General features: G+C 42.6%; 2 protein-coding genes across 10 annotated transcripts in view; one reads left to right on the top strand and one right to left on the bottom strand.

Moving 5' to 3' along the window:
* Positions 1-3,997: 3,997 nt before the first annotated feature.
* On the top strand, positions 3,998-24,278 carry LOC126986313 (PC-esterase domain-containing protein 1B-like). Of its 3 annotated transcripts, none has more exons than XR_007739515.1 (12): positions 3,998-4,169; positions 5,571-5,745; positions 7,711-7,796; positions 8,651-8,734; positions 9,548-9,690; positions 10,536-10,689; positions 16,483-16,610; positions 17,135-17,208; positions 18,091-18,188; positions 18,811-18,934; positions 19,453-23,453; positions 23,769-24,278. XR_007739515.1 is itself a non-coding variant. In XM_050842294.1 (11 exons), exons 2-11 carry the CDS (start codon positions 5,670-5,672, stop codon positions 19,944-19,946), a joined length of 1,461 nt encoding a protein of 486 aa, XP_050698251.1. In that variant the 5' UTR covers positions 3,998-4,169; positions 5,571-5,669; the 3' UTR covers positions 19,947-24,278. The 3 variants fall into 3 exon arrangements, 1 of the variants encoding a protein (XP_050698251.1); XR_007739514.1 differs by having other exon boundaries at positions 19,453-23,663; XM_050842294.1 differs by having other exon boundaries at positions 19,453-24,278.
* Positions 24,279-24,541: 263 nt separating this feature from the next.
* The window catches only part of LOC126986309 (uncharacterized), a 145,956-nt gene continuing 144,855 nt past the window's right edge, over positions 24,542-25,642 (bottom strand). For 5 of the 7 annotated variants that reach the window (XM_050842292.1, XM_050842293.1, XM_050842288.1 and 2 more), the window contains one exon: positions 24,543-24,992. In XM_050842292.1, the coding sequence (XP_050698249.1) occupies positions 24,690-24,992 (303 nt within the window). In that variant the 3' untranslated portion in view covers positions 24,543-24,689. Of the gene's footprint in view, positions 24,993-25,642 lie in introns of all 7 variants that reach the window. The other 2 variants (XM_050842287.1, XM_050842289.1) reach the window with 1 other exon arrangement.

Here is a 25,642-nt window from a genome sequence, read left to right as displayed (position 1 = left end):
GAGGCGGTGGAGTACTACTGTCCATATCAGACCCTATGACATACCGTGTTTCGCAAATATATTTCAAACGAAGATTCGGATCAGCATGGGACTTTGGCACAGATTGTTTCACACACTCCGCTAATTTTTGACGCTATTGTGCAATATTCTAGGGAGGCGGTGGCCTAGTGGATAAGGTGGTGAGCTTGGGATCGGACTGATGTCGACGCATGGGTTCGAATCCCCACCAGTGCTACCTTGAAACTTTGTGTCATTTGCCGAGTGGCTTAAAATCACCTACATGTCACCCTGACACCCGAGTTCTAGTTGCATAGCAATAAAGATGAGCTTTGGGGGGGTAACATGGGCCTTTCAGGTGCCACTATAAAAAACCCGCGCCCGCACCACTAACGGGCCTGCCTCTGAGCAACACCGAAGAGGCAGAATATGCCTACGGTGCATATGGGCTAACACGTAAAAAAAAAAAAAAAAAAAAAAATGCCAGATGCGGTTAATTATGACGTTTACTCTTGACTGTGATGGCAAAACCTGCGTGAGCCACTTACACATTCGAACAGGTGAGGCGTGACGTATTTGTGACGTGTATCCACCACCTACCTCCACCCCTGGCTTCCCCTACTCCTCTCCCTCCCTTTCCCTCCCTCCACTCTCTCTCCCCCTGCCCTCTTTCTCCCCACCTCCCCTCCCCCCTCTCTCTCTCTCTCTCTCTCTCTCAAACACTTGTGCTGTTCACGAGATATGAATCCATGCACACATATGACTCGAATTAATGGCAGATAAATATAAATTATATCCCGTCTGCATCAGCATCAACAGTGATGACGAGGATGACCTGTTTGTCGATGGTGATGAATGTTGAAGTAACATAGCCTATGTGGTCAGTTATTTACATTATTAATCCACCCATCACATACTCGCTATCTTCTTTTGTTTGCTATGACTTTTTAACATATCTACATGAACACATATCGTATGGCAGTCTTTTCCTAACATCAGAATAAATTATTCATATATTTCTCCAGTTTCGTTTCACGTTTTTACTCTGCAATGAATTCCCGCTTCAATTCCAACGTCATTCCTTTCCGTCTCTTACGCAATTTCCTATAAATGATCAAGCGTCAGCTACGTGCTTCATCCCATCATACGCTCAACGTAACCTGTGGGAAGGAGGTTCATATACTCGTATAGCTTTCAATGGTTGTATAATTGCCAAACAAACCTCATACAGCACTTAAGCAACAATCCAGTTACGCTGGAACAGGAATCAGGGTCGTGTGCAAAAAACACCCTACCATACTTAGCATATACTTTCGAGTTATCCGCCATTGTAGACAAGTCATATGTGTGCAACGCTTCACATCGCATGTACACCGAGAGAGAGAGAGAGAGAGAGAGGAGGGGGGGGGGAGGTATGGGGGAGAAAGAGGGCGGGGGGAAAGAGTGCGGGGGAAAAGGAGGAGGGAGGGAAAGGGAGGGATAGGAGTAGGGGAAGCAAGGGGTGGAGGTTGGTGGAGGTAGGTGGTGGATACACGTCACAAATACGTCACGCCTCACTTGTTCGAATGTGTAAGTGGCTCACGCAGGTTTTGCCATCACAGTCAAGAGTAAACGCCATAATTAACCGCATCTGGCATTGCACAATAGCGTCAAAAATTAGCGGAGTGTGTGAAACAATCTGTGCCAGAGTCCCATGCTGATCCGAGTCTTCGTTTGAAGAATATTTGCGAAAAACGATATGTCATAGGGTCTGATATGGATAGTAGGTACGCCACTGTCTATAATAACTTCTTACCTTCCAATTATGGCGAGGCACAGCTGGGTACTCGTAAGCTTTGTTCCAGTACTTTCCATCAATTATAGATGCTCAGGCAGCAGCCTGCACCGCCCTGCACCTCAGCGTAAATGCCAATTAAGTTCCAACAGCCAACTGGCCGGACCGGTGTTTGGGTGGCACTGCTCCATGGCGACGCGTACACGTATGAAACGCATGCAAGACCAAGCAGTCGATGTCCGTCCTCCCTCACCCTTCACCCCCCTCTCTCTCTCTCTCTCTCTCTCTCTCTCTCTCTAGGGGGCTTCGTGGTGCAGTGGTTAGCACACTCGGCTCACAACCGAGAGAGCCCGGGTTCGATTCCCGGGCGGAGTGAAAAAAAATGGGCGGCTTTTCCGATACCCTACGCCCCTGTCCACCCAGCAATGAATGGGTACCAGGTGTTCATCGGGGGTTGTGTCCCGTCTCCTGGGATCTGTTCCCTTCTCCTATAATTCCTTCCCCCTCCTGTCTCTCTAAGGCATATGACCACAGATGTTGCGCCGACTAAACGAAACTTTCCAACTTTCTCTCTCTCTCTCTCTCGCTCAATTAGTTTTTATGGACTTTCAACTGCCGGGAAGCATAATTTCTGTATATTTTCTGGAGAACCTATCAAAATTCAGTAGATTATGGGAATAATTCGGGATTTCTTGGGATTGATCAGAATTTCAGTAGATCTCATGAAATTTCGGTAGATCTGGCAGCACTGGGCGGGAATCTCGTCTTCCACAGAGTTATATACATAGAGCGCGCGTTCCCGTGTTGTGGGGTTGGGGCGGGTGAGGCAAGATACCCAGCCGCGGCAGCCATCTTGAAGAGTCCACTTTCCCTCACTCTGTGGTAGTGGTTTTGATGGTGGTGATGGTGGTCTTGATGGTGGTCTTGATGGTGGTGGTGATGATGGTGATGGTGATGATGGTGGTGGTGGTGATAGTGATGGTGTTGTTGTTGGTGTGATGATGATGGTGACAACATGGCGGCGGCGCGGGTCGAGGCGGCGTTCACTGGCAGGTAAAGACGATGAACAGGACCACGAGGCCGACCACAAGCAAATGACTTAGGACAAAAATGCTGAGAAAAATATGGTAGAAGAAAAGTAACCCTAAGAAAACAGAAATATAAGTTTGATACAGCAACTATCAATCAATCAATCACCTTGCAGGTATATAAAAACGATGAATGAATTTTAACACGAGGCCGACCACAAGCTAATATGACTTAAGACAAAAACGTTGAGAAAAATATGATACAAGAAAAGTCACCCTAGAACAGAAAACAGAAATATAATACGGTAATTTAGGCAGAATTTTGGGGGGGGGGTCATCACAGCTTCATATGTTGGGGGCAAGGAGAGCAAGCGAGGCCGACATGCGTAGCTGGGGGCATTTTTTGAGAATTAATTGATAAAAAAAAAAAAAATAGAAAATAAAACATTGGGGGGACTACGTACTTATTGCAGGATTTATGAGAAGTGGCGAGGCGCTGGGAGTCGTTTTGTATGATAGCGAGTTATGACAAGAATCTCCATTTTATCTACTCATGATAGCTTAGGAGTGATTTATGATAACACTTACATGACACCACAAAAGACTTACACTTAATTAAAATACGGCCTCGTCGAAGCCACAAGACTTATCACGAGTTATCATTAACAAAGACTAATTACTGTGAATATTTCTTTGTTTTCCTTCTCTAAAAACACGTAGACTCAAATGTTACATGATTTTATTGTTACTGTTGCCGGAAATAGTAAATAAAATAGGCTTGAAGGAAAACAAACTTAATTTTATACAACAAAAAAAATGATTACTCTGAATATTCCTTTGTTTTCCTTCTCTAAAAACACGTAGACTCAAATAATACATGATTTTATTATTCCTATTACCGGAAATAGTAAATTAAACAAGCCATGAGGGAAACAAACCTAATTTTATACAACAAAAAAAATGATTACTCTGAATATTTCTTTGTTTTCCTTCTCTAAAAACACGTAGACTCAAATAATACATGATTTTCTTGTTCCTGTTGCCGGAAATAGTAAATAAAATAGGCTTGAAGGAAAACAAACCTAATTTTATACAACAAAAAAAATGATTACTCTGAATATTCCTTTGTTTTCCTTCTCTAAAAACACGTAGACTCCATTAATACATGCTTTTATTGTTACTGTTGCCGGAAATAGTAAATAAAACAAGCTAGAAGGAAAACACACCACTGAAGAAGAAGAAGAACAAGATGGCGGACTGACCAAGGAAGGAGACCAACACGAGGAGCCGAGGACCACAAATACCTCACATAACACCTACCAACAGCACCACAAGGACCACAAATACCTCACAGCACCACAAGGCTTGGGGTGAGTGAAATAACAGCCTCCCCTTGACCTCTGCGCCGTGGTTCGAGTCCCGGGTTCGAGCTGACTCATGGTTCGAACCCGCGGGTGAAGCAGTGCGGGGCGGGGCGGGGCGGGGCGGCTGAGGAAGGACAATTTAAGTATATAATTGCCTAAATAAACACTACTGGGTGATATAATACAGTAAAATAGGCATGTTGTTAGTGTAGAGCGTCAATGTTAGTGTTAGTGATGGCTGGCTGGTGTCTACTACTGAATGTCTACTTTAACACCCACGACCCTAATACAAGTTGATAGCTCATTATTTTGCGCTGGAAAGTAAAGTTTGGGTGAATATGGAGAGTCTCTACGCTTCCAATATTGCCCCCACGAGAATAACCTTTCCAAGATCTTACATACGCTAATAATGTAGTTATCTAATTTTGTTTTAACCCATTTGGACCTACTCACTTTTTCTCCCTAACCTAACTACGCCTTGCCTTTGTTTCCTTCCTAATTGTTTGTAACTTTTGTTCTAATTGTCATTAACCTAACTTCTTAACCTAACTTTTGCGTGCCTTGTTTCACCTAATTGTCCGTAACTTTTGTTCTAATTGCTTTTACCTGATTTCTCATCTAACCTAACTACTCCTTGCCTTTGTTTCCTTCCTAATTGTTTGTAACTTTTGTTCTACTTGTCATTAACCTAACTTCTTAACCTAACTATTCCGTGCCTTGTTTCACCTAATTGTTTGTACCTGGTGTTCTAATTGCATTTACCTGATTTCTTATCTAACCTAACTATTCCGTGCCTTTGTTTCCTTCCTAATTGTTCGTAACTTTTGTTCCACTTGTCATTAACCTAACTTCTTGACCTAACTATTCCGTGCCTTGTTTCACCTAATTGTTTGTAACTTTTGTTCCACTTGTTATTAACCTAACTTCTTAACCTAACTATTCCGTGCCTTGTTTCACCTAATTGTTTGTACCTTTCGTTCTAATCGTATTTGACTAACATTTCACCTAATCTAACTGTAGTATATTCTGTGCAAACTGTACCTAACCTAACTGCTTCATGCCTTCCTGTTCTTACCCATCTGTTCCCATCTGTTCTCACCTAACCTTACGGTCCTTACCTAACTGCTTTGTGGCTTCCTCTTCCTCTCTTCCTGCCTATTTGTTCTTACCTGTCGAAGCTGTCCCATCATGAAACTATCTCGTCTCTTGAAACTAATCTCGTCTATACAGTTGCATACAATATTATATACATTTATACATATTTATAGCCTCTCGCTCTATTTTCTCTTGTTTGGAGCAGCATCTAGTAGGCTTTTTTCGTTGTTGTTGATTTTTGTTTTGTTTTCCCTTGAACTCCCCTGATGTAAAAAAAAGAAAAAAAAAATATTCCACACGTTTCTTTACCAGGAGGTCAATCAGTCACCCACAAAGAGTTCAGCACAGCACTAAGCCACAGGAGAGGTCAGCGGCTCACGTCCAGGTCATCCGAGGTCATCCGGGGTCACCATGGCGGACGTGTTCTCCCTCAACGACGCCCGGAGGCTCCTCAAGGACAGGTTTATGCTCATGATCGGTGACTCGAGTAAGTGACCCCTGACCTTCGACCTCTGACCTTTGACCTCTGACCTCTGATCCCTAACCTTTGACCTCTGACCTCTGATCCCTAACCTTTGACCCCTAACCTCTGACCTTTGACCTCTGACCTCTGATCCCTAACCTTTGACCACCTGACCTTTTGACCCCTAACCTTTGACCACCTGACCTTTGACCCCCTGATCTTTTGACCCATGACCTTTGACCACCTGACCTTTCACCCATGACCTTTGACCCCCTGACCTTTGTGGAAGAGAAGACATGAAGAGATTATAGATAAGACTCGATGTAATATCTGTAGAAAGAGAAGGGAGGAGGAAGGAGGAGGTGGAGGAGGGAGATAAAAGAGAAGCAAAGAAAGTTAGAATAGGCCGGAGCATGAAGAGAAGAAATAGATAAGCCTTGTGATGCCAGGAGAAGGAGGAAGAGCAAAAAGATGATGAAATATATATAAAAAAAGATGCAAGATTTTTTTTTTTTTTTTACAACAAAGGATGCGGCTCAAGGGCAACAAAAAGAGTACACACACAAAAAAGCCCGCTACTCACCGTTCCCACAAAAGTTGAAAGTTAAGAGTAGATTATGTAAAAGATATAAAAGGTAAAGAGAGAGAAGAATGAGGAGAAGGAGAAGGAGGAGGAAAATAGAGGAAAAAGAATGAAAAATAAGACTTGAAATAGCAGAAAGAGGAGGAGGAAGAGAAAGACGAGAAGAAGAATGAAATAGAATAGACAATATAGTAGAAGGAGGAGGAGGAAGATAAAAAAAATGAAAAATAAGATGAAATAGAAGGAGAAGGAAGAGGAAGAGGAGGAGAAGAATGAAATAGATAAGACGAAATAGTGGAAGGAGGAGGAAGAAGATAAAAAAAATGAAAAATAAGATGAAATAGAAGGAGGAGGAAGAGGAAGAGGAGGAGAAGAATGAAATAGATAAGACGAAATAGTGGAAGGAGGAGGAGGAAGATAAAAAAATGAAAAATAAGATGAAATAGAAGGAGAAGGAAGAGGAAGAGGAGGAGAAGAATGAAATAGAAAAGACGAAATAGTAGAAGGAGGAGGAGGAAGATTAAAAAAAAAGAAAAATAAGATGAAATAGAAGGAGGAGGAAGAGGAAAAGGAAGAGAAGAATGAAATAGATAAGACAAAATAGTAGAAGGAGGAGGAGGAAGATTAAAAAAAAAAGAAAAATAAGATGAAATAGAAGGAGGAGGAAGAGGAAGAGAAGAATGAAATAGATAAGACGAAATAGTAGAAGGAGGAGGAGGAAGATTAAAAAAAAAGAAAAATAAGATGAAAGAGGAGGAGGAGGAGAAGGAGGAATTACGATAAAGAGAAGAATGGAATGAATGAGACAAGAAACAGGAGGAGGAGAAGGGAAATAAAATGAATTAAAAAAAGTTAGTCAGAATATCAGGAGGAGGAAGAAGATATAGATAAGAATGAAAAAAAGGAGGAGGAGGAGGAGGAAAAAGAGGAAGATAAGATAGAATAGAAGAAGTATTAGTGGCATTAAGAAGGTGAATTAGGGGATTAAAACCACCACCACAATCAACCACCACCACAACCAACTACCACAATCAACCACTACCATTACCAGCACCACCACAACTTAATCACCACCATTAACTACTACCACCACAATCAACCACCACCACAACCAACTACCACAATCAACCACTATGCCACCACTACCACTATCACAACCACAATCAACCACCACCACAATCAACCACCACCACAACCAACTACCACAACCAACCACCACCACCACAATCAACCACCACCACCACCACAATCAACCACTACCACCACAATCAACCATCATCACCACCACCACTACCACCACAATCAACCACCATCACCACAACCACCTCATACCCCCCCATCACCCCCCCACCCCCCCACCACCACCACCATCACCACCTCACCCCCCTTCCCTCCTACCCAAACAGACACCAGGGCCATCTACAAGGACCTTCTGTGTCTCCTACATGAGGGAGTGATTACGCCTGAGCCCATCCTGCGTAGGGGAAGCGAGGTGGGTGATAGCGGGGCGGGAGGGGGGGGGGGGGGTCAAAGTCAGCCCGTCTCTCGTATTTTCCTTCACCAGTTAGTCAGTCAGTCAGTCCTCTTTTCCTTTCCTTTCCTCCCAGTATGAGTGTCACTCCTTCCTTCCCCCAGTCTGTTGGTCATTCTCCTCCACTCCTCCTCCCAGTCAGACAGTCACTCCTCATCTCCCTCCCCCCCAGTCAATCTCTCATTCTCCCTGTTACTTTTCCCTCACCAGTCCGTCAGTTAGTCAGTCATTCTCTTCTCGTTTTCCAGTTAGTTTTGTCTTAATTTTCCTTTTTTTCCAGTTTCTTCTTAATTTTCCTTTTTTTCCAGTTTCTTCTTAATTTTCCTTTTTTTCCAGTTTCTTCTTAATTTTCCTTTTTTTTCAGTTTCTTCTTAATTTTCCTTTTTTTCCAGTTTCTTCTTAATTTTCCTTTTTTTTCAGTTTCTTCTTAATTTTCCTTTTTTTTCAGTTTCTTCTTAATTTTCCTTTTTTTTCAGTTTCTTCTTAATTTTCCTTTTTTTCCAGTTTCTTCTTAATTTTCCTTTTTTTCCAGTTTCTTCTTAATTTTCCTTTTTTTTCAGTTTCTTCTTAATTTTCCTTTTTTTCCAGTTTCTTAATTTTCCTTTTTTTCCAGTTTCTTAATTTTCCTTTTTTTCCAGTGTCTTCTTAATTTCCCTTTTCCCCAGTTAGTCAGTCCTTCTTTTCTCTTTTCCCAGTTAGTTGTCTTCTAATTTCCCATTTTCCCAGTTAGTCAGCCAGTCATAGTTATCCTTTTTTTCCCCAGTTCCTCATTCGGTTCCTTTCATTCCCCTCCCTCTCTCTCCCCCCTTCCCCAGGCGGCCCCCCAGTACGGCGACGAGATCGTGAGCAACACCAAGACCTACGCGGGCCGAGGCTACTTCGAGATCCGGCAGTGCAAGGTGACCGCCCCGCCCCGCCCCGCCCCGCCCAGTGTTCCTCCCTAGTGTTGTCTATTGTATTTTTTTATAGTATTGCCTAGCCTAGTATTGCCTAGCCTTAGTATTGCCTTGCCTGGTATAGTGTTGCCTAGCCTAGTAGTGTTGCGTTGTTTATTTTAGTGTTTTTCTCCTTTTTTGTGTAATTTGTTGTGTTGGTTTTGTTTATTTGCGTATTTATTTTACTGTCCTGTTTTCTTCTTATTTATTTGTTTATTTATTTATTTATTTTTATTCTTCCTCCTTCTCTGTTTCATCTTCAACCATTTTCCTTTTTTTTTCTGGTTTTCCCTTTCCATGTATCATCTTCTATGTGCTTCTTCCTCCTCCTCCTCCTCTCCTCCTCCTCCTCCTCCTCCAATTTCCCTTCTTGCTTTCTTTCCTCTTCTTATTTCCTCTTTTTCTTTCCATTCTATATTTTTTTTACCTCCTCCAATTTCTTTCTTCCTTTTTTCCTCCTCCTGTTTTCCTCCTTTTCTCTCCATATTATAATTTATCACCTCCTCCTCCTCCTCCTCCACTACCTCCTCTTATTCCTTCTTTATCTCCTCCTCCTCCTTCTCCTCTTCCAATTTCCTTCCTGCTCCTTTTTTTCCTCCTCCTGTTTCCTCTTCCTTTCCATATGTGTATAATCTTTTACCTCCTCCTCCTCCTCTTCCTCCTCCTCCTTCATTTTCCTTCATCCTCCTCTTTTCTCTTCCTTTTTACTCTTTCTCCATATTATCATTTTTCACCGCCTCCTTCTCCTCCTCCTCCTCCACCTCCTCCACCCCCCAGAGGAAGGAGTTGTGGGTGCGGTTCATCTTCGTCACCCAGGCCGCTGCTCAGACTGTGAAGACGGAGCTCGAACGCCTGGAGTCCGGCACCCTACCCCCCCCGGACATCGTGCTCATCAACTCGTGTCTGTGGGATCTGACGAGGTGTGTGTGCGTATGTGTGTTTGTGTGTGTGTGTGTGGAGGGGGGGATGGGACGGACGGGGGAGGGGTTAGTTTTGTATGTCTCGTTTTCGTTCTCCGATTTTTCTCTTTGTTTTTTTTTTTTGTTTTGTTTTTACGGATTTTTTATTTTTCCATATTTTGATTTTTTTTTGCCTCCTTTTCTTCCTTCTCTTCCTCCTCCAGTTTCTTTCTTGCTCTTTTTTCTTCCTCTTCCTCTTTTCTTTTCCTCTTCCTCTTTTCTCTTTCCATATTCTAGTTTTTCACCTCTTCTTCCTCCTCCTCCTCCTCTTCTACCACCAGGGTCATAAGACTATCCCTGGAAATGCCCATAACTCCTACGAAAGCCATGTCAAATATGTGTTTCTTTAGGTTTATGGTACGGAGGAAGGGTCAAACTACCACCAGGGTCATAAGACTACCCCTGGAAATGCCTACAACTCCTACGAAAGCCTTGTCAAATATGTGTTTCTTTAGGTTTATGGTACGGAGGAAGGGTCAGACTACCACCAGGGTCATAAGACTACCCCTGGAAATGCCTACAACTCCTACGAAAGCCTTGTTAAATATGTTTCTTTAGGTTCCCGGTACAGAGGAAGGTTCAAACCACCACCAGGGCCACAAAACTACCCCTGGAAATGCCCACAACTCCTACGAAAGCCTTGTTAAATATATTTCTTTAGGTTTATGGTACAGAGGAAGGGTCAAACCACCACCAGGGCCACAAAACTACCCCTGGAAATGCCCACAACTCCTACGAAAGCCTCACCGAATAACTGAATTCAGGCGACGGAATGCTTTAAAACACGACCCTCTATCTCTCCGCAGGTGGGGGCCGGAGCAGGAGGACCAATACAAGCGCAACGTGGCGAGCCTGTTCCACCGCCTGCGTGCCCTCCTGCCCCCCTCCTCCCTGGTGGTGTGGCTCGCTTCCCTCCCCGTGGCCACCGAGAGAGTCAAGGGGGGTGTGTTTATCCAGCAGGTGAGGGAAGGAAAGGGAAGGGAGGGGGAGGGATATGAGAGAGAGACAGGGGTGAAGTTACTGAGAAAAGGAAGTGGGGAGGAGGAAGGGGTGAATGAGAAAGAGAAGGGATGGGAAAAAGGGGAATGGGAGGGGAAGGGCGAGGGAGGGGAAAGAGAGAAGGGAGTGAAGTTATAGTCCAAGAGCCAGCAAGGATTTATTTACCCCAAAGAGTGCAAATGGTTTGCAATTATTTTTTGTTTCTACATGGTATTAGAGTCTCAGAAAGGTGAGTCTTACAAAATTCCAGTGGTGGGTGTGGGTGTGATGACGTCATCAATATGGCGGCCGGGCTACTGCGAGCTTGCCACATTCTATAAAGCATAACTTCTCAATGGTTTGTGATAGAAGGATAGGATTTTTTCCATAAGGTTGCTAATGAAATTCCCAATATCTTTTATTGATATGCATTTTTACCCAACTTTGATAGTTTTGTTGGAAATTACATTAAAACAAGAAAAAATGGTAATCTCGTTTACTCATTGTCTAGTTTAGCCTCTATGTACAAAGAAACCATAATACTTATGAAAAAATTGTCACGAACAAAAAAGTTTCCTTCTTTTGTAAGGATCAACATGATATATAACAATATATAATTTTAACAAAGGTTGATGGTAAAGAAGCATAATTCCTAACACAAAGATAACATCAAGCATCGAACATAAGCCCATATTGGATAATTATGGGAATTTAGCGTAAGTTATTAGTTATTAGTTTCCTTCTCAAAATAAGCTGAACACAATATTATATTAATACGTAGATTACAGGAATAGAGAATATGAACTGATTTAGAAATCACTGAAAGAACCTAAGTTTTATAGATTTTCCTCCTCACAGCTTTCATCGGAACTGCTATCATCGGAACATGAGTCACTTTCTTCATTCTCTGCGGCTGGGTCTTTTCTATGATAGTTTCCAGGTTTTCTGGTAACATTGGACCATCATACCAATGTATGCGATACCTGTCATTTTCTACATGCCATCCATGTTTGCTAGGATCAAGACCCATATCCGGTTTCCGACAAACTGCTCGCTTCCATATCCATGCGACTGCATTGCTTCTTCTAATTTTTTGCAGCAAAACAGCTTTAGATGGAGGTATCATTGTTGGGTCCATTCCTTTCACTTTAGATGAAGATTGTTTGTTAGGGGTAGTTTTTCTCAAAAAGAAGCTGTATCTCACATCAGACACAGAAGATGATCCAGGCTTGCCATACATTGCACATACAAATTTCTCTATCCCAACAATGACTTCATTACTTATAAGTGATATAGATTCACCAAGGTGACAGAAACATTTTTGGTATTTAGGATGTTTAAGCATGATTTCAAAGGGTTTCACCTTTCCTTGTCTTGCAAATGCTGCTGTAGTCAGATCCTGTAAATGCATGATAGGCAGGCAATGCATGAACAAGATCGTGCCAGTTCCTGTTTAATGCAAGTTACATCAATCATCCTTCTGCTATTATTTGAAGACACACCACAATCAAACCAAATCTGGGAGTTCTTGAAATGCTTTTGATGGTAGATTAATAGTACTAGAACATCAGTGTCATTTGACCGAACCAAAATATTTTTTTCCTTATCATTAAGACTTGATGCATATTTAATGTGCCATATTATCTTTGTGTCCGCCTCTTGATGATCACAAGCAAGATCAGGTAGTTCTGAAACTTCTAAATTATCTTTGTACATGTATTTGTAGCATTTAGAATCTACTCCAACATAGAGAACTTTGTCTCTAAGAAGGGAGCATATTTCTGACTTTTCCATTCTTTTGCAGAAAACATATTAGTGATTCTTTAAAGTGCTTACTTCTGAACGCATCCAATAACTTTTGGGAGTTTTCTGATCTGCTCCTGTTACTGTTATGTCTCCAGTTGGTACAGATGATCGCCGGTCATGCTCACAATCTTTAATAGTTTTATAGTCATAAGTGTCAAACAACATATGCAGTTCCTTGGCTGATGTAGAACGAACAGCAATCTCCAATAATTTATATGCCAGATTTCCGTACGTTTCTGGCAATTTCAATGTATGCAGCAGAAACATAGCATCATACACAGCCACGTCTATGTAAGGTTTACCCGTGTTTGCACTTTGCTCAAAGTCCATACGTTGATACTTTTCTAGCTTGTGCATTAACTTACTTTTATCTGTTTTGTTCATAAATCCACCAATATCAGATAGAGAGAATGGCACAGGTGTGAGAGGATACTCCATAACTTTCATTACATTATAGTTATTAATAGCAGCCATATGAAGGATTCTTCCGAAAGCATCCAGTGTGCATTTGGTGACTACTAGCTTCTTTTCTTCCCTATTCCTCTGACTTGATGCAATGGAGGATGCACAGTTCTTTACCAGAGTCCGAGGTATAGGCTTCTCAATGTTTTTCGGATCCTCTACGTACAATTCTTTAAATTTTCTAGCTGCGTTTTCCCCTTTGGAAGAAAATGAAAGAAGATCCGCAGTGACAACCTCATTGATTGCCTGTCCATTTGAAATATTCCTTAGAGGTGTATTAGGATCCAAATTTTCGAAAGGATTTGAGAAACTATTCAAGGCTGAAATAATTTTATCAATATCTCTGTGATCTTTCTTAATTCGACCTTCTTGCAAATCATGCTTTGTATCTGGAGTTTTTGTGATTCCACTGCTTTCTAGCAAGCTGCTCACAATTTCACTTCTTACTGACCTAGTGATCATCCATCGAGACCTTGCAGACTCAGAGTTTGCGAATGCTGTGATACCTGTGAACCTTGAAGCAGCATCAGCATTGATAGTCTGCTCAAGTGCCATATCGACTGGTACTCTAGAAAAAGAGTTTGTAGTGCGCCTTATGCTCAATCCTCCTTGAGAAAGTGCATGCTTTATATCAGGGGCTTCGTTTTCTATATTCAGAAGCTTTAGCAGGTAAACTGTCATCCATCGAGCATAATTCAGTCTTTTACCTGAAAAAAATGCTGGTATCATTTTCTCCAAAGCATGTGTGTACATTTCAACGTTATTTGTTCTGTAGTCTCTGCTATTTTGTATACATTGACAAGGTCAATGTATTGTTGATAAAATTGAGCAGTTTTACCATGAATTCCTGATCTTGTTTTTTCTTGGAATGCTTTGAAACCATGATGTATTTGTATTATGTTTGAGCTATTTGCAAAATTCTTGAAACTTTCTTGAGATAGACTTCTGTTTAAATTTCTGACCTGGTCTTCAAGTTCCTCCAGTTCTGCTGTTTCTGGAATGTGTTCTATAAACTTATGAAAAAGACACCTTTCAAGGGCTAGAGATAACAAGATATGTATTCGCTTACATCTATTAAAGTGCTTTCCTCTTAAAAATCCTGGTATGGATCCAGATGCCAGCACCTCACTCTCTGAGAGAATATTTTCAATCCCTGAACCTTGAAGATAATATCCAAGCGCACCAAAGTAAGCAAGCTCAATATGGAAAGATCCAGAACAAATGAAAATATTGTCAAAGCGAGGGCTTTCTTGATTTTGAATCATGAGTGCTGGTTTAGCCACAGCTAGATCATAATGTACTAAAATTGAAGCTTCTCCACACTCACTGGCTATCTTCTGGGATACCTTTAAAGTTTCCATCACCACATCATTTCGTGTTGGGGGAAAAGTAACATTTCTCATGTAGCCAATGCACTGTTTCATAGATGTATCTTCTGTAACTCTCGCATTCCAGCCAGACCACATTGGTGTCATTTTAGACCATTCAACTGAAACCATCCATATAAAATCTTTCAGCAAAGCATATTCTAAGTGGTATGTTTCAGGACAGGATTTCACCAAAGAAGGTAATGGATTCACTAGTTTTGGTTTCTTGGGATAAGGCTCAAGAATCTTTGAATCAATATCCAATGACCTCACCTTTTTCCGAGACTTGCAATCTGTCATGGGATGATGTAAGGGAATATTAGCATCTTGTTTATGATTTTCATCATTTTCCTTTTGGGGTTCTATTTCTGTCGTCTGGTTTCCTAGTTCTTCGTATTCCATATGTTGGTAGCAGATTCCAAATGTGTCATGTAAGCCTCCTTTCCCTGACAGTGTTTCCAGATTGGAGTCAAAATTATCCCAAGCCACCCCAGTGAAAAGCCCAGGTTTTCCGATTATGTTTTCAGGTGTTACTCCAGGTCGTTCCATGAGAGACAAAGCGCAATCAGTCTCGAGCTCTTCAGAGGTGTGATACCCAATACTGTGGCCCCAGTGGTTAAGAATTTCTAGTACCTTTCTGCTGCCGGTTATACTTTTCAATCCTAAGCCCATCAAAATGTGCTTCTTTGGTTTCAATCTTCCATTGCTTGCAATGAATATTGCATCTTGTGCAGAAGACACACGACGCTCAACCTTTTCAGTAGTGGGTTTTGCTGTTCCACTGTACAGAATTCTGAAAAATTTTACAACCAATTCTGGAATACTGTTTTTTCCTGATAAAATCTCTTGTATATTCAGAGGTTGTGTAAGGTGTGGGCATACTGATTGTGTGAAAATCTGCCTCCGCAGAAACAGTGCCACCTCCTCAATGCGTGATTCAATTCCAGATGCATATTCATTTGCTAAGGCTTCAGCATCAATTGCTGAAATCTTGTGTGAATACAGAGTCATTCCTTGTTTGTTGCTTGACTTGGCTGTTTGCAAATGACCACCGAAATAAGTTTGCAGCTGATGTTATTTTTGTGTTAGGAATTATGCTTCTTTACCATCAACCTTTGTTAAAATTATATATTGTTATATATCATGTTGATCCTTACAAAAGAAGGAAACTTTTTTGTTCGTGACAATTTTTTCATAAGTATTATGGTTTCTTTGTACATAGAGGCTAAACTAGACAATGAGTAAACGAGATTACCATTTTTTCTTGTTTTAATGTAATTTCCAACAAAACTATCAAAGTTGGGTAAAAATGCATATCAATAAAAGATATTGGGAATTTCATTAGCAACCTTATGGAAAAAATCCTATCCTTCTATCACAAACCATTGAGAAGTTATGCTTTATAGAATGTGGCAAGCTCATGCAGCCCGGCCGCCATATTGATGACGTCATCACACCCACACCCACCACTGGAATTTTGTAAGACTCACCTTTCTGAGACTCTAATACCATGTAGAAACAAAAAATAATTGCAAACCATTTGCACTCTTCGGGTAAATAAATCTTGTGCTGGCTCTTGGACTATTATGGAGAAATGGAATGGGTAAGGAAGGAATGAGAAGGAAGTGTGGGGGGGAAAGGGTGAATGAGATAGAGAAGGGATGGAAAAAAGTGGAGAGAGGAGAGGAAGGGGAGGAAGGGAGATTGAGAGAGGGGAAGGGAGGAAAGGAGGAGGGGGAATGAGAGGGAGAGAAAGTGAAGGGAAGAGGAGGAGAAGGAAAGGGAGAAGAGAACAGCTGGGGAAGGAAGGGAGAATGAGGGAGAGGAATGAGTGCAGGAAGGAAGGGAGATTGAGACAGAGGATTGATGCTGTGTGCTGTGATGTGCTGTGTTGATCTCATGGTGCTGTTTTCCCTCTTGTTCTGGCTTGGTGATGCTGTGACTGGCTGTGGTATGGCTTGGTTATGCTGTGTGTGCTGTGGTGGTGCTGTGATGTGCTGATCTAATGGTGCTGTTTTCCCTCTTGTTCTGGCTTGGCGATGCTGTGGTGGCTTGGTTATGCTGTGTGTGCTGTGGTGGTGCCGTCTGCTGTGTGTCCCGGCTCCCTGTGTCTCCCTGGTGCTGTGTGGTGGCGCCGCAGATTGAGTTCATGAAGCACAGCATGCGGTTCATGTTGCTCGAGGCCAACATGTTCATGCATAATCTTTGCCAAGTGTTCGGGTTCAGCTTCCTCGACCTGCACTACTACATGCAATACCAGCTCAACAGGTGAGGCACACACACACACACACACACACACACACACACACACACACACACATTTTCGCTGACAGGTTCATCGTTTTTTAATAATCTATCAAACTAATTCTTTTTTTCTTTTTCCTTTTTTTGCTTTCTCTTGTTTCCTTAATCTTTTCTTCTTTCTTCTTCTTCATCTGCTTCCTCCTCCTCCTCTTCGTCTTCCTCGATTCTTCTTTTTTCTTTTCTTCTTCTGTTCTTCTTCGTATACTTCGTCTTCCTCCTCCTTGTCTTCCTGCTCTTCCTCCACATGTCTTCTTTTCTCTTCTTCTCCTCCTTCTTCATCTACTTCCTCCTCCTTTCTTCTTTATCTTCCTCCTCCTCCTCCTCCTCTTCCTTCATTACAATCTCCATCCTCATTCCTTCCTCCTCAGTTCTCCTTCTCTTCCTCCTCCTCCTCTCCCTTCATTACGATCTTTATCCTTGTTCCTTCCTCGTCCTTCCCCACAATCTCCATCCCCGCTCCTTCCCTCCTGACCACCCTCTATCCACAGACGCACCAATGACGGCCTTCACTGGGAGCCCCCGGCGATTCGCTACATCACCAACATCATCCTCACCCACATCGGTCAGTCAATCAGTCAGTCAGTCATTTAGTAAGTCAGTCATTCAGTCAATTGTTTGGTTATTCAGTCATTCAGCTAATCAGTCAGTCAGTCAGTCAGTCAGCTAGTCAGTCAGTCATTTAGTAAGTCGGTCAGTCAGTCAGTCAGCTAGTCAGTCAGTCATTTAGTAAGTCGGTCAGTCAGTCAGTCAGCTAGTCAGCCAGTCAGTCAGTCAGTTAGTTATTCAGTTAGTCAGTTTTTGTTGTTTTTAGTCAGTCAGTTCAGAGTTCAGTGAGTCATTTAAGCAGCTATTCAGTTTCCTAGTCAGTCAGTCAGTAGGTTTATCATTTAGTAAGTCAGTCAATGTTTATATATGTCATTTATTTATTTATTTTAATCGTCAACATCCCTCCTCCTCCTCCTCCTCCTGCAGCCCTGTCCTTCAATGATACTCTACCTCTCCTCTCTGGTCTATCCTTTCATTTTGCATTCATTATTTTTTATCATCTTTCATTGACAACATCCCTCCTCCTCCTCCTCCTCCTCCTCCTGCAGCCCTGTCCTTCAATGATACTCTACCTCACCTCTCTGTTCTATCCTTTCATTTTGCATTCATTATTTTTTATCATCTTTCATCGACAACATCCCTCCTCCTCCTCCTTCTGCAGTCCTGTCCTTCAATGATCCTCTACCTCTCATCTCTCCTTTCATTTTATTATACTCATTATTTTTTCATCATCTTTAATCAATAACATCCCTCCTCCTCCTCTTCTTGCAGCCCTGTTCCTCAATGATCCACTCTCTCTCTCTCTCTCTCTCTACTCTCTCCTTTCATCTTATTATACTCGTTATTTTTTCATCATCTTTAATCGACAACATCCCTCCTCCTCCTCCTCGTCCGGCAGCCCTGTCCCTCAACGATCCACTACCAGGAAACGTCTCGGACACCTACTTCCTGCGGCTCCACGACAAGGCCAAAGAGGAGGCTGGAAAGGAAAAGCAGGTGAGCATTCCGCCAAGATGCTAACTCTAACCTGTCCCTCGGAGGTGCTTGCGACCCCACGGTGAAGGGTCTGTTATCTATAATCGTCATGCACTAAGCAGTTCAAAAGGCTGAATTATGGATGTCTTATAGCAGGGTTAGAAAGAGCTTATGGTGAAGTAACTGATGTGAAAGAGTAATAGAGAGAAGCAGAAAGAGAGAGAGTTAGAGAGCACCCCCCCATCCTTAACCCGGTAGCAGCGACGGGCCAAATTTGTGGCTTTACCGTGTACCAGCGACTGGGTTAAAAGTAGAAAAAGGCTGAATTATGGATGTCTTATAGCAGGGTTAGAAAGAGCTTTTGATGAGGTAGCTAAGAGAGAGAGAGAGAGAGAGAGAGAGAGAGCACCCCCTCCCCAACGATGCCAGATTATCGTACACACAACATTGTATTTTCCGTTTTTTGGCCCATATTGCAAAAAAGAGCATCAATAATTACCGCTTTTAACAATAATTATAAATGCATAACGTTATCTTTGTGGGTGCGATAGTTTTGGGTCAGAAATCGTCAAAAACAATACGCCAAGCACGACAGTCTGGTAACATTGCCCCTCCCCCTCCCCCTCCCCTTTACGCCTTGCAGATTCTCCTGGACTCCAAGATCGTCAAGTACCTGAAGGAGCTGGGCCTCAAGATGGAGAATGTGGTGGAGGTGGACGATGGCTCAGACTCGGGAAGTGAGAAGAGCCAGCCTCCAAAAAAGAGAGGTAGGCAGGGGTGTGTGTGTGTGTGTGTGTGTGTGTGTGTGTGTGTGTGTGTGTGTGTGTGTGTAAAAGTCTCACCTCACCCCCTTCCTTCCCACATTTTGTCTTTATTGGAAAAAAGTACCTTAACTAAATAATAATCTCGCTTATATTGCTAATTCAATCTGTATTTACTGTTATTTGATCTTGTTATGCACAGTCTTGGAGCGGTGAGTAGAGAGCTTTTTTATTTTCCTGCACTCTTTTTGTTGCCCTTGAGCCGTCTCCTTTATCATAAAAAAAATAAAATAAAAAATAAAAAAAGACTAAGCTAAAACTAATGTAAAAATGGTTTAAATTGAAGCTGACGGCATGACGAGTGACAGCTGCTTCTGCTCTGGAACGAGGGTTATGGACAACATTGCCAGATTGTCGTACTCAGCCTCTTATATTTACCAACTAGGGTGTGTGTGTGTGTGTGGGGGGGGTGAGGGGCGGCATGCATAGTATCCATAGTTCAGCACATCTCCCTGCTCCCACAGTGGTGCGGCAGGCGAGACGCACCACCACCACCACCAAGAACAAGAAGAGCCAGCCACCACCAGCCCAAAGACATGCACCCAACCTGCCAGGCCTGATGGACTTCCCCCCAAACTCCCTATCACAGGGGTCACAAGGCCCCTCGGTGCCCCCATGGGTGAGGAGCCATCAGGGTCATGGGCCAGGTCCAAGCCAGCACCACACTGGCATGCAGATAGAAGGGCCACATGAACAGCACTTTGATGATGGCGCCGGCCCCTCAGGGTACAGGGAGGGCCCAGGGCCGGGGCTTGGGATTGAGGCACAGTTCAGCAGCATGCACATGATGAGGGAACGCACCTTCAACCCCCAACACGGACACATGATGCTCCCCCAACGCTTCCCCAGCCCCCAGCACCCCAACCTCCAGGCCTACCAGCAGCACTTTAACCCCAACCCCAATGAGTTCTGGCACAATTACCCCGTCAACAACTTCCCGTGGAACCGCAAGCGTTGAGGGTGCGGCCGCGTCACCCTGAGCTGTTTGTGCCAATACATGTTCCTGTAAATTCCCTTGCCAGTCTTATTTTGCAGTTCCTATGATTTGGCAATCCTCTTTTAATGTGTTCCCCCAACCCCAATGAGTTCTAGCACTACTCTGTCATCAACTTCCCGGGGAACTGCCAGCGTTGAGGGTGCGGCCGCGTCACCCTGAGCTGTTTGTGCTGATACATGTTCCTGTAAATTCCCTTGCCAGTCTTATTTTGCAGTTCCTATAATTTGGCAATCCTCTTTTAATGTGTTCACCCAACCCCAATGAGTTCTAACACTACTCTGTCATCAACTTCCCGGGGAACTGTCAGCGTTGAGGGTGCGGCTGCGTCACCCTGAGCTGTTCGTGCCGATGCATGTTCCTGTTAATTCCCTTGCCAGTCTTGTGTTGTTGCATGTTCCTAAAAACTCCCTCGCTAGTCTTATTTTGCAGAGTTCTTATAAATTCCCTTGTCAGTTTTATTTTGCAGAGTTCCTATAATTTGGGGATCCTTTTTAATGTATTCCCTGCGAAGTCTTGTTTCAGATGGTGCACAGAAAAAGAAAAGTAGTTTGATACGATAAAGAATCTAAATTTGCTGCACTCACTATAAATATTTCACTGTGCCTTGATGCAATAACGTACCTGGTTATGTTACCTATACAATAAATATTTTGATATATTTTGATGCAATAAAGTACTTAATTTTGCTTGAAGTATTAATCCCAAAACCATACAACAGTTCACTTAATATACCAACTGATCTTTGCTGGTTCTTGCTGGCATATATGCATTGCTCCCTGCTTAACCCGGTAGCAGCGACGGGCCAAATTTGTGGCTTTACCGTGTGGCAGCGACGGGCCAGATTTGTGGCTTTACCGTGTAGCAGCGATGGGCCAAATTTGTGGCTTTACTGTGTAGCAGCGACGGGGCAATTTTGTGGCTTTGCTGTGTAGCAGTGACGGGGCAAATTTGTGGCTTTACCATGTAGTAGTGATGGGCCAAATTTGTGGCTTTACCAAGTAGCAGTGACAGGCCAAATTTGTGGCTTTACCAAATAGCAGTGACGGGCCAAATTTGTGGCTTTACCATGTACCTGTCGCTGCTACCGGGTTAAGCAACATTCACGACCCTCAAAACCAATATGTACTGTGATGCGATGAAAAGCTACATATACAAACTTCATGGGAAATTAACATCAAACACAAGGATAATTGAAAGATATGAGCCTTGTTACACCACCCAATACAAAATATGGAAGGAAAACTACATATACAGATACATAATTCAGGGGTAACTTAACAAGACATGAGGAACCTCGATACAAAACTATGCGAGGGCCTTCTTACACCAGCCAACACCCAATGTGAAAGAAAACCACATAGATACATACTTCATGGGTAACTAAACTTAACTTACCATAAACCTCAAGGCAAATGGAAAGATAAATGGCCAATATAAAACTATGTGAGGGCCTTCTTACACCAGTCAACACCCAATGAGAAGGAAAACCACATATAGATACATACTTCATGGGAAACTAAACTAAACTTACCATGAACCTCAAGGCAAATGGAAAGATAAATGGCCAATATAAAACTATGTGAGGGCCTTGTTATACCATCCAATACTAAATGAGAAGGAAAACCACATATACGGATACATACTTCATGGGAAACTAAATGAAACTTACCATGAACCTCACGGCAAACAAGTATAAATGGGTAATATAAAACTATGTGAAGGCCTTGTTATACCATCCAATACTAAATGAGAAGGAAAACCACATATACGGATACATACTTCATGGGAAACTAAACAAAACTACACATGAAACTAGATGGTAATGGAAAGATTTAAGGGCGATACAAAATTATATGAAGGCCTTGTTACAGGACCCAATACCCTATGAGAAAGAAAACCTACATTATACAAATATACTTCATGGGAAACTAAACTAAATAAGTATAAAAAACAAGGATTATGGAAAAATATGAGGGGTATACAAAACTATGGGAGAATCTTTATGTACAACCCATCCCCAAAAGAAAACTACATATGCAGATACATACTTCATGGGAAACTAAACAAAACTGACATGAAACTAGACGATAATGGAAAGATATAAGGGCGATACAAAACTATATGAGGGCCTTGTTACGCTACCCAATACCCTATGAGAAAGAAAACTACATTCTTCATGGGAAACTAAACAAAACTAAGCATCAAACTCACGGGATGATGTAAGGGCGATACAAAATTATATTAGAGGTCCTTGTTACACCATCTAATCCATACCATGATAGACAAACACTACTTATACAAATACTTCATGGGAAACTAAAGTAAACTATAAAATGAAACAGAAGGATAATGGAAAGCTATAAGGGCGATACAAAACTATATTAGAGGCCCCTTTTACACTGTCTAACATACTCTATGATAAGACAAACACTTAATGGGAAACTAAAGGAAACAATAACATGAAACTAAAGGATAATGGAAAGATATAAGGGCAATACAAAACTATATTAGAGGCCCCTTTTACACTGTCTAACATACTCTATGATAGACAAACACTACATATACAAATACTTCATGGGAAACTAAAGAAAACTAATACACGAAACACAAAATTAATGTTAAGATAAATGAGCTTCTTCCCACATCAACCATTGCCTCATACCTACCCCAGTGAGAGGATATACCACACCTACATACTTCTTAATACTTCATACTTATACACATGTTCATATAAGGTCTATTTTAAATGTACCGATCTCCTATTACGACCATTTCCCGAGGCCACAGAGAAGAGATCAGGTTTTCGTGGGTGATTTTCCAGTCCAGTCCAGTCCTGATAAGTACTAACTGGTCGCTACGTACAGATTGGTGAGCTTGCCCTAGTGGAAGGTTGTGGCGTGGTGGTGGTGGTTGTACGGTCATGGATGGTCACCTCAGCTAACTACTTCTATCAATCCCGGAAATTAAGCAACATTCACGACCCTCAAAACAGATACGTATTGTGATGAGACGAGAATCACATAATTGTAGTTCATGGCAAGCCCAGGAACTTCTAAGAGAGGATTTGTAAAGGGGTGAACTGAGAACCTGCAACGCTTAAAATTATGGGCTATCAAGTCGCTGTTTTCAGGTTCCGGCTTAGGGTTAAGACTGGATCCCCTTCGTGACGTCCTGCAGCAGTATAAGGGTTCAAACTACCTCGCCTTGGCTCCTCGCTTCCATGGCTTTGTGGACTCAACGCGCCACACTGATTTTCTCTCATTCAACTTGGACTCTCATAAAATTTTGCTTGTTTTGGTTTGTAGCTTGTTCTGTGTGAGACCTCGCCCAAACAGATGATTTTTGGGTGAATATTAAATAGCGCCACTCGCGAATCGCATTACTTGATATTACAATACTCGAATCCCCACTCTTTACACCTTATATACAACACAGAACGTTGCTACACCTAACAAAACAACTCGTAAGGTCTTTCAAGGATGGGTGACTGTTGCTGGAAAGTTCGGAAACCCTACTGTTCACGCCTTACGTAGAACAGTGGACATCCCTACACATAACAAAACAACTCGTAACATTCTGCAGGGATGGGCGACTGTTGCTGGGAAGTTCGGAAACTCTACTTTTTATGCCTTAGACAAAACAATGAACATCGCTACACCTAACAAAACAGCTGGTAAGGTCTTTCAGGGATGGGCGACTGATGCTGGGAAGTTCGGAAACCCTACTTTTTATGCCTTAGACAAAACAATTAACATCGCTACGCATAACAAAACAACTCGTAAGGTCTTTCAGGGATGGGCGACTGATGCTGGGAAGTTCGGAAACCCTACTTTTTAAGCCTTAGACGAAACACAAAAGATCACTAAGCATAACAAAACAACTCGTAACATCTGCAGGGACGGAGGGCGACTGTTGACAGGAAGTACAGAGTATGAAAAAAAAGTCTTTATCACAGCGGAAAGGTTAAGGCACTGACGCCGAGGCTGAGAAAGAGTATCACAACACGCTGGGCCTTCCTCGCCTCCTGCACCCTACAAAAATAATCAACGTACAACTAGATCATGAGATTATAGGCACTTGATATGAGGGACCCGAACCTAGTGTGCGGGTCCTGTGCAGCTTGAGGCCCAATGAGAAGACTGACGGACCTTATGATGAGAAAGAGGGAGCGAGAGAGACAGAGAGAGAGAGAGGAAGGAGAGTAAAGAAAGCAATGAAGGAAGAAAGATAGGATTAAAGAGAGAGAGAGAGAGAGAGAGAGAGAGAGAGAGAGAGAGAGAGAGAGAGAGAGAGGAAGGAGGGTAAAGAAAACATTAAAGGAAGAAAGATAGGATTAAAGAGAAAGGGAAAATGAAAAAAAAAGGTAGATATAAAATGCAAATTATTATATAGACATTGAGAGAGAGAGAGAGCGTGAAAAATGGTAACCTGAAAGCGAATAAAGGAATAAGAAGAAAAAAAGAGAAAGGAAAAAAGTAAGCAAAGATATTGATTAAAGAAAGAAGGAAAAAGAAAGAAAAAAAGAAAGAAAAGGAAAACAAAAAAAGATCAAAGTAGAAAAGTTAAAAAGGGGTGAACAGAGAGAGAGAGAGAGAGAGAGAGAGAGAGAGAGAGAGAGAGAGAGATAAGAGCCTACAAAACACCGATACTCAACATTACAACAACCTAACACAGCATCGTCACAAGCCAGCGGACGACGAGAACCTAGAAATGCGTCCACTCCTCCTCTGGGCTGTCATTGGCCGAGCCGCTGTCCGAGGCTAGCGACCCGCCCCTCCCCTTTTTCCCCGGCATACCCCCGAAGTCCCCATAAGGATCCTTGGGGTTGGCGCACTCCACCGGGGCGAGAACGGAGGGGTGCTGGAATGTGTTTTGTGGGGGCTTCTTTCCGCTGCCACGGTTGAGGTGCGGGATGAGTGGCGGGTGAATGTCCTGGTCCTGGGTGGCTCGCTGGGGGTGCAGGGGAGTCTGGCCGTCCCCCTGGTGTGAGGTCAGCACCCGGAACACCTATGTGGAGGGTCAGTTGAGTGTTGTGGGATGTGTTGCGAGGGGTGTGTTTGGGTACGCAAGGAAAAGGAATGGATGTCTGACTAACACTTGATTTTTTTTTTAACCGTCAGACTAACACCTGACTTACACCGACCCCTCAAAAGTGACCACCAGTGACTACTACAAATACTACTACTACTACAACAACTGCTATTACTACTACACTACTAATACATGGAGGTAGAATTGGTGGAGTCAACATCAACCCACTTAAGTGAATCCGCCTGAGCTGTCATTTTTACGGCCAAGTGTCAGGTGTTGTCAGGTCAGGCTCTCTTAATGGGCTCGGCCAGGCTCGCCCACCCCCATCTTTTGGCCGTAAATTTGACAGTTCATCGGCTTCACCTCAATGAATGGGATCAGCGGGTCGTGTCAACTCCACCAATTCTACCTCCATGTAATATTATCTTATACACAACCAAATATCCCCTTTTTTTGCTGCATTTCCCTTCTTTTATTTCAAACTGCATCTATTCTATCCCTTTTCTCCACCTTAAGAGTATTCACACTCCTCCCTCTCTCCTAGTAATAGCATCTTCCATTTAGCGTAACCAGTTTCTGGGTTGTGATCTGTAGAGTCCCTTATAGAGTCCCGACAACCTAAGATT

This window comes from Eriocheir sinensis, chromosome 61 (assembly GCF_024679095.1).
Source record: "Eriocheir sinensis breed Jianghai 21 chromosome 61, ASM2467909v1, whole genome shotgun sequence".
Taxonomy (NCBI): domain Eukaryota; kingdom Metazoa; phylum Arthropoda; class Malacostraca; order Decapoda; family Varunidae; genus Eriocheir; species Eriocheir sinensis.
The sequence above is the reverse complement of the archived record's forward strand: the minus strand, read 5'-3'. Positions and strand labels throughout refer to the sequence as shown.